This window comes from Cyprinus carpio, chromosome A22 (assembly GCF_018340385.1).
Source record: "Cyprinus carpio isolate SPL01 chromosome A22, ASM1834038v1, whole genome shotgun sequence".
Lineage (NCBI taxonomy): Eukaryota > Metazoa > Chordata > Actinopteri > Cypriniformes > Cyprinidae > Cyprinus > Cyprinus carpio.
In genome coordinates this window covers 8,766,402-8,777,729 of record NC_056593.1, presented here as the reverse complement: position 1 = coordinate 8,777,729, position 11,328 = coordinate 8,766,402, and the positions used below count along the sequence as shown (strand labels likewise).

The 11,328-nt window shown below is 38.2% G+C and overlaps 1 protein-coding gene across 1 annotated transcript; it reads right to left on the bottom strand.

Moving 5' to 3' along the window:
* Nucleotides 1–72: 72 nt before the first annotated feature.
* LOC109047510 (SCL-interrupting locus protein homolog) lies at nucleotides 73–11,328 on the bottom strand. Its single transcript, XM_042712417.1, has 17 exons — nucleotides 11,205–11,328; nucleotides 10,877–10,964; nucleotides 10,656–10,762; nucleotides 9,629–9,744; nucleotides 9,366–9,547; nucleotides 5,345–5,586; nucleotides 5,174–5,257; nucleotides 4,938–5,024; nucleotides 4,353–4,500; nucleotides 4,045–4,154; nucleotides 3,774–3,900; nucleotides 2,842–3,675; nucleotides 2,634–2,769; nucleotides 2,352–2,553; nucleotides 2,059–2,203; nucleotides 1,403–1,689; nucleotides 73–1,334 (listed from the first exon to the last, which is right to left on the bottom strand). The coding sequence occupies exons 2-17, from the start codon at nucleotides 10,961–10,963 to the stop codon at nucleotides 611–613; spliced, it is 3,618 nt and encodes a 1,205-aa protein (XP_042568351.1). The 5' UTR covers nucleotide 10,964; nucleotides 11,205–11,328; the 3' UTR covers nucleotides 73–610.

Below are 11,328 nucleotides of genomic sequence, written 5' to 3'. Positions count from 1 at the left end.
TGAGATCATATATCCTTATAAGACACAAAAGGATGTGTTGGTCAGTGATAAAACTCACACACACAAATAAAAAAAGTTATAAAAGAATACGTAATTTAATTATGGACACATACATGAACAAGTCATCTAAAAAGAACATACAAAAACACAAAAGCATAAAAACTCAGTAATTCTCCCTTTGAAACGGTTTGTGTCAATTTGAGGTAAAAATCAAGAGAGACAAGTAATGGCACAAACAAGACAAAACGTTAATTAAAATTAGTAAAGCGAAAACTATACTGCCTTAAATGAGTCACTTGACTTCATACAAGGCACTTTACTCATACTGTACATGACACATAAGGAGTCATCAGGCAAACATGTAAAAACTTTTAAGCCTGCATATAAAAGGAAATAACATTAAGGTGACACGAACAGTTACAGACAACCTAACACTTAAGGTTTTCGATGAAAAGAATCTGTACACTTTTAAAAATAAAATCGTGTTATACTATGTAAACAAACAATGGAAGATAAATCTTCGAGGATGGGTTTAAAACAAACTGACATTTCTTGATGATTTGTTTCTGTGTGTTAAAAGGATCTGTTTGGAAAACCCCCATGATGCATTTCAGAAGAGCTTGGGGAGCTGGCGTAACCTGCTCAGATCCAGGAAATTTCCCACCGACCCTCCAGGCTCTGTGATTTCCTGCATCCTCTGGTTTTCAGTTAGCGAGGACCTACGTTGAGTCAGACCTTTCTTTGCATCATTCTCCTTCTCTGGGTTTGTCCCGCCACACATAAGCAGCTGCATTTTGGGCCGCAAGTCTAGGATTAACTGCTCTTGAGAGTCAATGGGAGGCATGTGGAGATTGGCGACTGGCTTGTTTGTTATGTTTTTGAGGATCGCAATGCTCTGGTCTTCACGGTCTTGCTTAACGCTCACATACTTGGACGTTTCATGCTGTATAGAACACCCGAGAGCGGAGTCTACCAGGACGGCGTCCTCTTGCTCTTCTTCGCTGCTGTTTTCTTCTTCAATCAGTCCGTATTTCTTCATGTACTTACAGGTAGCTAGAGACATATTGGTGGGAGACAGTATACTGAGTCCAACGCTGCTCTTTTCTGCAGCAGATCTTCTCAAGAGAATCGCGCTAGGGTCTGGAAATGGGCCTGAGGATTGACCGCCCAATGAGAGTCTTGACAGCTGCGAGTCGCTTAAGTACTTAAGTGCAATGGCATTGGCCTCAAGGCTAAGGTCTACACTGCCACTCGGTCCCCAAATGCTGGTGCCCACTGGTTCAGAAAGAGCTAGTCTTGGAATCACCGCCTCTGGGTTAATGCAGGCAAGGGTACTGAAGAGAAAAAGGATGTTAGAAACAAGACTTTTGATAAAATGATCTCTCATTGACTATGTCTTTACCTGGCACTTTCCACAGTTGCATGTGTCGTCTTTCCCTGGGCTGAGTCCAAGTTTATGTTCACCCCGAACTGTTGGAGCTGTCTTAATGTTGCACTTAAGACACGGTCCTGATCTGGAGGACTGGATCTGTGCTTCATTTTTTGAGTTTGGGGTATGGAAGATGTCAGTGATCTCTTAGACTGAAGGTCTACAGGGGACAGACTTTGTCTGTTTGGGACACTCTGTTGGTCTTGCTCTACCTTTTCTTCCACAATTGCGGAGTCTTGTAGACGACTTTGCACCTGACCCTGCAGCAAGTATTGAGTCATAAAGTTAGTTTGAACATTCACAATGCATCAATTTCTAATTAAATATGTGAAAAGAATAACTAAAAAATAGAAAAAGGATCTGCCACTGTTATGCTCCCTTTATTTAAAAAAGTTAAAAATAGCAATACTTCGGTCAAAGACCTTTGTCAGGCAAGACCTGTTTGCCTGACGAAGGTCTTTGACTGAAACGTTGCTATTTTTAACTTTTTTAAATAAAGGGAGCATAACAGTGTGCAGTGTGCTTTTTTGATTCATCCTTTGATCTTGCACCTGGTCAAGATCAAAGGATGATCAAAAAAAACTTTTTTGGATGTGCGTATTTTGATTTTTCTAAAAGTAGGGCCATACCAGTAGTTCTTGGTAAAATCTTGGGTTGTCAATTTCTCCGTTTTCAGACAGATCGTTACTCTGTGACTGAGAGTTATAATACATGCTAGCACTCTCTCCCAACACTGGACTCTGAAACGAATGGGCTCCGAAACCAGATGACATGCTGCCAAAGACAAATAGAATATCAAACATTGCCTGGAAAAAATAAAAGTGTAACACTCTTCGACAAATCAGATATGAAGGTTAACGATCACTAAAAATGGTTTAGGGTTCATTGCAGGTTCATTAGGGGTCAACAAATGGTTCATTACTTGGGTTTTGGAGATGCTGGATGTAGCGGAGATCCTGGACTGCACACTTGGGTGTAGCGACATGCATTTTCGGATCCGAGTCTGGAAGTGACTATACTGTCATTTTGACCTCCAGACTTTGGCTCTATCTCAGTTTGCCAATCCAGACTTGGGGCCTCATGTGTGGAGGCCTCCTGGGAGGTGTTCCAAAACAAACTAGCCCCTAAAAAACAAACGAAAATGTCATGACATTGAAAGGAACTTGTTACAAATTCAAGAACATTAAAGCTTCCATCAAAGTACCTGTTCCTACAGCAACACTGACACTTGTTCGTTTTGGTGGAGATGTGGGTGTCTGATGGTCTCTTTCCTGCTGAGTATCATGTTCTGCAGATGATACCGGAGGTGTTTTGCTCTGAGACTCAAGAAGTTTCTGAATCTGTTAAGGAAAGTCTGTCAACAACATGTGATAACAGGTCAAAGATACAACGTTTGCCTTACTAATACAAACCTGGAGTTGAAGCAGCTTCAACTGACGCTCTTGATCCATAAGCATCCTGTAAGCATCAGCAGGAAGGAGACCCATGGGGGTGTCTAGGCATACTACCTGGCTAGACTGGACTTGGCAGCATTGGGTTTGACAGGACAGGACTTGCTCAACAGAACCTTTGTTGGTGTTGACTGTGGGGACACATGGTGTCCCTTGCCAGGTGTTGTTTTGATACAAGGGGACGTGGCTAGGTTGGTTGGTGCAGCAGCTGCAAGGGTTGGCAGCTGGGGTGCTATGGAAGAGCCTGTGTTGAGACGGATGATGAATGGGGGTCTGGCTAGGCATTGCTGAACTCTTTCTCGCACTGCTGTGAGCTGATGTTGGGGGTCCAGAATAAATTGGCTGGGGTTTGGTCAGGAAACCTTGGGAAGGACACTGCCTTTGTTGATGACTGGGTGAAGCAGCATTCCTTGTTGAGGAAGAGGATGATGATGAAGACGATGATGCAGATGATGCTGACGAGCTTTCTCTTGATCTTCTCATTGAGGGCAAGGATTTACGATTCACATTGGGTTGTGGTGTCTGTTGTGCCAGATTTAGAAGTTGTTTGTTTTTTGGCTGAGAGAGGATGGGAGTTAGTGGTCTTCGGATTGGAGGAGGTCCAGGGACACTACCCTGTTCTGGAGGTCTTAACACTGAGAGGCCCTGGTGGGCAGGGCTAATGCTTCGCCGCTGGACATTCGAAAGGCTATGAGAAACAGGAGTCGAGTCTTGTGTATTAACAACACTCCCATCCAAAAAGCTGCCATCTATTACCATAGATAGTTCTGGTACTGAAGGATGAACACGTCTAGTCTAAAGAAAAATATTTTAAATGGAGGTTAATGGGTAAGAAGTTATCCTGCACGGAATGAAGAAGTACATCAGGGGTGCAAGGCCATGAGTTAACAAACCTGCTGACTGACAGGATGAGGGTTTGGAGACGGCCGAGGGGAGAGGTCTTCATCTTCTACACCTGAGTCGTGATCACTGATAGACAATTTATTCTGTGGAGCAGCTGAAGATGCTGCAAGAGTTGTCCTAATAGGTCAAAGCAGATATAGTGTGTTATATTTCCTCTTGCTTTGGGTATATTGTATTCTGTCAGAATTAAAACAATACATTAAAAGAACACATTACAGAACACATTAAAACAATTTTTTTAGAGAAATAAAAAGAATGTACCCTGTTAAAACAGACTGGGAGAGCACTTCCTCAAACAGCACAGTTTCCTGATTTTGGTTCTCAGCACTGAGCTCAAATTGTAGAGGCCGTCCTTCTGAAGGCTCTACATTCTATATTGAAAAATATATAGTAAAATTAATGAGAAAAAAATAGTAATAAAAATGCAACTCTAAAAACTATTTAGTACAGCATGTTAGCTAACCATTAACTGTAAAACCAAAGACACGCCAGGAGGAGAGGAATGTTTCCTATAGACCTTTGCGTATTCATATTTAATTTGATGAGAGCAAAGACATAGACAGGGTAACCTTGTAAAGCACGAATGACTCTGTGCTGGTGAGCAGCTGAAAGCTCATTTGTTGATGTCCGACACATGGCTTACACTGGTAGAACTCGGGATCCCGGTGAGTCAGGGAATACAGAACCACCAGGAAAGCACCTCCCTCCGACATCACTCTGGAAAACCCAGGCCAGGAATTTATTTTTATTTTAATAATAATGATAAAATCATTTTTCAGAGATTTCAAAGATTCTAGCAACACAAGGAAAAGATCACATTTACTTTAACAAAAACATGCTGAAATAATTCAAGCAATAATACTAAAACTATGCTTTCCTAAACTACAGATTATTAAATCTATAAAAATAAATATATTCAATTTAATAAATAATGAAAATGCATTTATTTTTCTAAATAAGATATTTTATAATTGTTTAAAATTATCTATTTAATATTTAATGGTTACAAAATCTGAAAATTCATATCAGATGTAGAGAAAATTATTATAATTTCATGATAGATTACTAAAACATTTTTAATCAGAACAACATACATTTCATTTAGTTTTTAACTGACTTATTGGACCATAAGAGCAGATGGATGGGACACTCACTTGTCTTGGAGGGCGGAGCTGTGCAGGTACCGCAGACACCACGCCCACACAATGGGATTATGGATGTGTGTAACACCACTCAACCATCTGCCACAGGAGAACAACTGTTACACACGTACTCTGAACATCTTGCAGGACTCCAAGTATGTAACTAATAGGGCTGAATTATAATACCTGCCTACAGCCCGAATAAAGCAGTAAGAAAGTCACCATTTCTAAACAATAAAAGTACTTACATTCCTACTAGAGGGAGAGTGTAAGCTTTGGGGTCAGATTCAAGTATGAGTAGAAGTTTCCTGGTCTGATCCATGGTAAGAAACCTGACACAGAATGAGTCACATTTTAAAACACAATAAGCTTTCAAGAACAAAACATGGCCATATAAGGAAACAGAAGTGCTTCCTTACCCACGTTTCCTGCTGTTTTGGGTTACACCTGCAGGGCTGCTGAGGTTCCTGGCCAGTGCGGTTGGGATGATGGGCACTGCCCGGACAGGGACCGCATCTAGCATACAGGCCAAAGTGACAGCTGCCCAGGACAGGTCAAAGGTGAGTCTGTCCATGTTCTCAGAGCAGCTGAGACGAGCTCGCAAGGTGAGGAGTTTGGACAACTCCAGAATCTCTTTACTGCAGCAGCAATGTTGAAGCATCTGGAAGAGACACAGAAATAAGCATTAGTGTTTGACCATATAATCTCAACGTACATAAATTTAAAATGAGATGTAAAACAAAAATGCTGTAATGAAATAAACATTTGTTTTAATTCAGTCTGTTTTAATTCAAGTAAAAAAAAAAAAAATTAAAACAAGCATTAATGAAATCAGAAGAAAAATAATTTAAAATAAAACATTTAAATATAGGAAAAATTACAAAATGAAAATTAATATTAATATTCACATAAATGTATTGTTTAAATTACTTTTAATATTTATATATAATTTGAAATATACAATGTTTGGGTGGGTTTCTGAAGAGATTTCTTATGTTCACCGTGGATGAATTTATTTGATCATAAATACAGTAACTTTGTAAAATATTTTTACAATTTAGAGAAAAAAAAAAAAAATCTATTTGAATATAAAATTTTATATATTCCTGTGATGGCACAGCTACATTTTCAGCAGTCATTACTCCAGTCTTCAGTGTCACATGATCATTTAGAAATCATGCTACTATGCTGATTTGCTGTTCAAGAAACATTTCTTATCATAATAACTGAAAATGATTGTGCTGCTTAATATCATTGTGGAAACCATGATACTTTTTTTTTTTTTCAGAATTCTTTGAATAAAAAAAAGTTTAAAATATCAGCATTTACTTGAAACTGATTTTTTTATAAAATTTTTGACTAATTCAGGGTTTGTACAGATACTGTAAAATTAAAATTCCAGGACTTTCAAGGACTTTAAGCTTGAAATATTTTTGTGGTTAGTTAGGCCTTAAACCACTTTTTTGGTTTAAGGCCTTCAATCAGAAATGTCACTTATCAAACAATATCTTATCTTTCAAATTCTAAAAAAGATAAATAAAAATATACTAATAAAACAATGGCTAAAAATGGCAAAAATAAAGTCAAGCACATGCAATGTATGCAATGTCAACTACTTTAAATACTGGTAACATTAATAAAGTCCTAAAATTTTTCAACTACTTCAGTGAAGGTTACATCATTACTGGCCCCCATCCACTGAATTGGCTCTATCTCTCTCTTCTCCACCTATAGCTGGTGTGTGGTGAACACACTGCTGCCGTTGTACTGTGGCAGCCGTCGCATCGTCCAGGTGGTGCTGCACACTGGGTGTTGTGGTACACTGGTGGTGGTTGAGGAGAGACCCCCCCCCCATATGATTGTTGTGCGGTTTTGGTGTAAGGGATTTATAAATGCGATTATTTATTTGTATTTTTGATTTATATTTATGGGGTATGTGTTTAGAAGGGATGATTTTGTTGACCAATCGTTAAAAAACACTGACTCATTCTAAAATGAAGTAAGGTTTGTAAACAAGGAAATTATTAACTCTGAACAACACTGGCATGCATAACAGCTTCAGGGCAAATCTGAAGCTGATTCACTTCAAAGAGATCAAAGTCCTGGTCACGGGAAATCCCCATAACCATCGAAAGAATATTATGAAGTTATCACTTTCCTCATTCAGACTGATTCTTTTCCCACACGGATATATGATTGACCTGAACAATAAAAGCTAAATCACATACAATGAAATATAATAATATAGCATTGTGAAATGGCTCTATAGACTTCCAGAGAAACAAGCGCAGGGCTTGACAATATGGACTGCCCAGTGGTTCGGGGACAGTGTGAAAGAGGCTCGGGACAGTTGACGAATTTGTCACTGGCCCGATTGGGCCACTGCTGCATCATCACGAAAGTTTATGATTTGCATGTGTTTAAGCCATGCTAATTTTAAAATTCAAGCTATTTTGAAGCATTCAAGCAAGACGCTTAACGGGGGAAGTCGTGGCCTAATGTTTAGAGAGTCGGACTCGTTACCCAAAGGGATTCTAGGTGGAGGGAGTGAATATACAGTGCTCTCTCCCACCTTCAATACCACGACTGAGGTGCCCTTGAGCAAGGCACCGAACCCCCAACTGCTCCCCGGGCGCCGCAGCATAAATGGCCGCCCACTGCTCCGGGTGTGTGTTCACTGTGTGTGTGTGTTCACTGCTGTGTATGTGCACTTCGGATGGGATAAATGCAGAGCACTAATTCTGAGTATGGGTCACCATACCTGGCCACATGTTATGTCACTTTCACTTTTCACTTTCAAAAGACAACTCCATTCAGTACTCAAGTGCTGTGATCTGTACAGCGCACACACAGAGAGAAGTGTCTTTGAAAATGTGCAGGCCCCATGTAAAAGTATTGCTTGGTGTAAAACATGTTGAAGATTAGCTGATAGGCTGTCGATTCATTAAATGATAAGCCGTTTCCTCTAAAAAGCTGTTTATTCAGCGTAGTGAGGCCTCTCCTCCACTGACGTGCATTGAAAAAAAAAAAAAAAAAAAAAAAAAAAAACGGCCTCTGGTCTCCTTTACCACGTACTGCCAAAGCAGAAGCGATAGCATTAGCCGTTATGCTTTTTTGGCTAAAGGTTGTAGGCTTGCCTTCCAGTGGCTTTGGGTAATACCGTAGCACTGCTTTGTTTACAGCAGTAACCAAGGAAACGCTGTATTACTGCTGTTCCATAAGCGCCTCCTGCTGTCAGAGTCTGAATTTGCGTTCTCATGCCGCACTGCTGTTTTTCCTAATAAAGCAACATTTAATTTGTATCTTTGTTCTATATATTCAATTGTGCTATTGCTTGTAATTTGTGTTTAGTTACTGACTGTTCACTTAACATTAATAATATTTCAGCTTTATATTTGTTAGTAGTTTTTGCTGTTATCGAAATTAGAATTGAGAATTGTAAAATTTCATTGGTTATCTTAAATTTTGGTGACATATAAGGTTATTTATTAGAATAAGGGATAGCATGGGTCAAAAACAATGATAACAGCAACTATTTTATTTTTTGTGGCAAGGCCAGTGAAAATATTGGCAGGGCAAGTAAAAATTTGAAGAAAATCCTTAGCATTGCTGAACTCCTGAAATCCTGAAGCACAAATAACATCTTAAGAATCTTTTCTTTGAATTTCTGTTTTTGCGATTTACTTATTGCGGCGTTAACGAAAGTTGTATCGTATTGTTTAAAGCAGATGCCTTAACAAATGTATGTAGGAATGGTGGGAAGATTTTAAAGTGAGCGGTTCATTCATAAATGTTGTAGTAATAAAAAAAAGGCAAAAGACAATAAGCGCAGTGCTACAAAGGGGCAGGGCACCACAAGGTCTACATCAGACGGGGAGCAGCATTCATTTTGTGTGAAAAGATGTGTGTTTATTGAAAAAAAAAAAATTAAACACTTATTTCATATATGCATTGTCTTTCAATAATTCAAGCACTTTTCAAGTTCCTTTTTGGGAATATTGCTATTTTCAAGGGTTTTCCAGGCCTTAAATTTGAAAATGTCAAATTCAAGTACTTTATGCACTTTGTTTGAGCCCTGCTAATTTTATGCATCCTTGCTGAATAAAAGTATTTATTAAAAAACTTAAAATACCCCGAACTGTTTGAAAATGAATAAAATTATTAAAATGTCTTAAATTAATAACACATCCATGGTTAAATTAAGAACCGTTCAAAGCAAATTAAGAAACCAAGGAAACCACGCCAGATGGGAGCAGTGCAACACACTTAATCACCTGTCTCTAAGGAGCACAGTGTCACAATCAGGGCAGCTGTTACTGACAGGTAACAGGGTGACGTTGATTACCATTACGCCTCAATATGTTTCCACAGAAACAAGAGGAAAGAGCCCCAGCTGTTATATGTTAAACATGTGCTGTCAGTAATTCTCAGATCAACTACCTTAAATGAGATGTTCAGATCCTCCCTCGAGTGCACCATGCTGCCAGTAGCATTCTGGGCTTCAAATACACATGGCACAAGGATGTCTCCGGGGAGAAGGGCAGTTGGAGCTTTCCCAGGACTTCCCGTCTGCTCTCTGCCCGGATCAAAACGATCCAGGGTTATGGTCACACCTTCCTCGTCTAAGAAAAGAAAATATTAGTGATTATTATGATATTAACAACAATATAGGATGTCCAGATACAGGCCTTCTCAATACTAACCACTGTCTACTGCCAGTGTGCCGAGCAGGAAACAGAAAAACCGAGGCTTGTTTGTCTGTCTAGCATGACGGTGAGCTAAACGTAATGCCTTTTCCACAAGTAACAGTCTCGGATTCCTGAAATAGACCAAATGTTACTGAGGACATTGAGCCATAAAATTAAAGTTTTTTTTTTTTTTTTAAATCATCAGATCAGACGTCATTATTAACTAAAACAAATAAAATTTTAAGAAATTAAAGTAAAACTAAATATTAGATGAAAAAAGAAAAAAAAAAGTTGCCTCTGCAACAAGATTAAGTACTAAAATTACTTTAATAATCAAGTGAAAACTGGAGAAAAGGTCATATAAATTACAGATAAAAAAAGAAAAAACTAAAACAAAAATGAGAAATGATGCAGTGGGCCCTACCTGAAACAAATATCTAAGTTGCTAAAATTACAACACTAAAAAAAAAAAAAAAAAAAAAAAAAATTTAAGTTTAAAAACTTAATAAAATTGACAATTTTTTTTGCAAAATTACTACAACGTAAATGAAAACTAAAAAAATGAATACTGTAATAGTATAGTAATACTAAAATTAGATGGGTTGCAAGACTGAAAATGTGCTGGCAAATGTGTTTAATGTTTATTATAAATAAGCACAGTGATATGCACCACTAAAGAAAACAATAAGTCTAAATGCAAAACCATCATTTCACCATCACCGTCCCTAATACATGAAAACAATCAAGATTATGTGTTTTTTCCAGAAGTAATCTGATGACTGATGGTGGCATAAAAAGTACTAAAACTGAAATAAAAATGTTTTAAAGACTAAATAGAAATATAAAAAATAAACATGACAAACAAACATAATTACTAAAACTAAAAATATAAAATGATTAATGAATACTATAATAGTAAGTTAATAATACTATAATCGGCTGGTTTGCGGGGCTTTAAGTGTTTCTTTTTTTCCCCCCATTGATAGTGACATTCACTTTAATGAAAAATATGGTTCATCCAAAAGATTACATAAGGACTGACCTGTAATATGAGAAATGCAGACTGACAACATCACCACTGGGAGATGGATCCCAGAGAGAGACTTTAGATTTTGGGAATGTCAGTGGAGTAAGGACATTGTCCGATGATTAAAAACGTGAACAAAAATATTACTTTCATTGAACAGCAACCATAATAATAAAAGTTTAAAATAGAGTTTTGGGTGCAATGCACGAGAACCCTGATGTAAGTTAGCTAAGTTACCTGAGGTTTTGAAGGGTTTCTGCTCTAATACTGTTCTCCAAGATGTGGGCTGGCAGCCCTTTAAAATCCACTTGTACACGATTCATCCTGTGGAAATAAGCTTTTTAATGAACTAAAGCTGAAATGAATCCGATCTAGCACTGAATAAAGCACGAAAAATGCATTTTCAAAACATCTCAGACACTCGGTTATGGTATTTTTGTAAGTTTGGCAGGTTAGGTGACTTAGCTTACATGCTAACATGGCGACACTACTAAAAACACGTAAAAACCTATAACATATGGTTCAGAGCTTTTTATAACTGATGTAGGATATATAATATTTTACCTTTAGGCTGTTTGAACGCCTCGCTCATGCCTTCGTCGTGTTTTAGTCGAAACACTGCTGGGTGTGGGCGTGAAAACTGACAACAAATGTTAAAACAGTCCTTCCAAGAAGTTCTTGCGGTATT

What these genes read in the sequence shown, in the direction of transcription:
- LOC109047510 (XM_042712417.1), bottom strand. Translation starts at nt 10,963, where the DNA reads ATGAATCGTGTACAAGTGGATTTTAAAGGGCTGCCAGCCCACATCTTG. An exon ending in AAACCCTTCAAAACCTCAGG is followed by an intron (nt 10,763 to 10,876) that starts TAACTTAGCTAA and finishes TCACGTTTTTAA; the next exon opens with TCATCGGACAATGTCCTTAC. An exon ending in CTCATCCTGTCAGTCAGCAG is followed by an intron (nt 3,676 to 3,773) that starts GTTTGTTAACTC and finishes ATTTTTCTTTAG; the next exon opens with ACTAGACGTGTTCATCCTTC.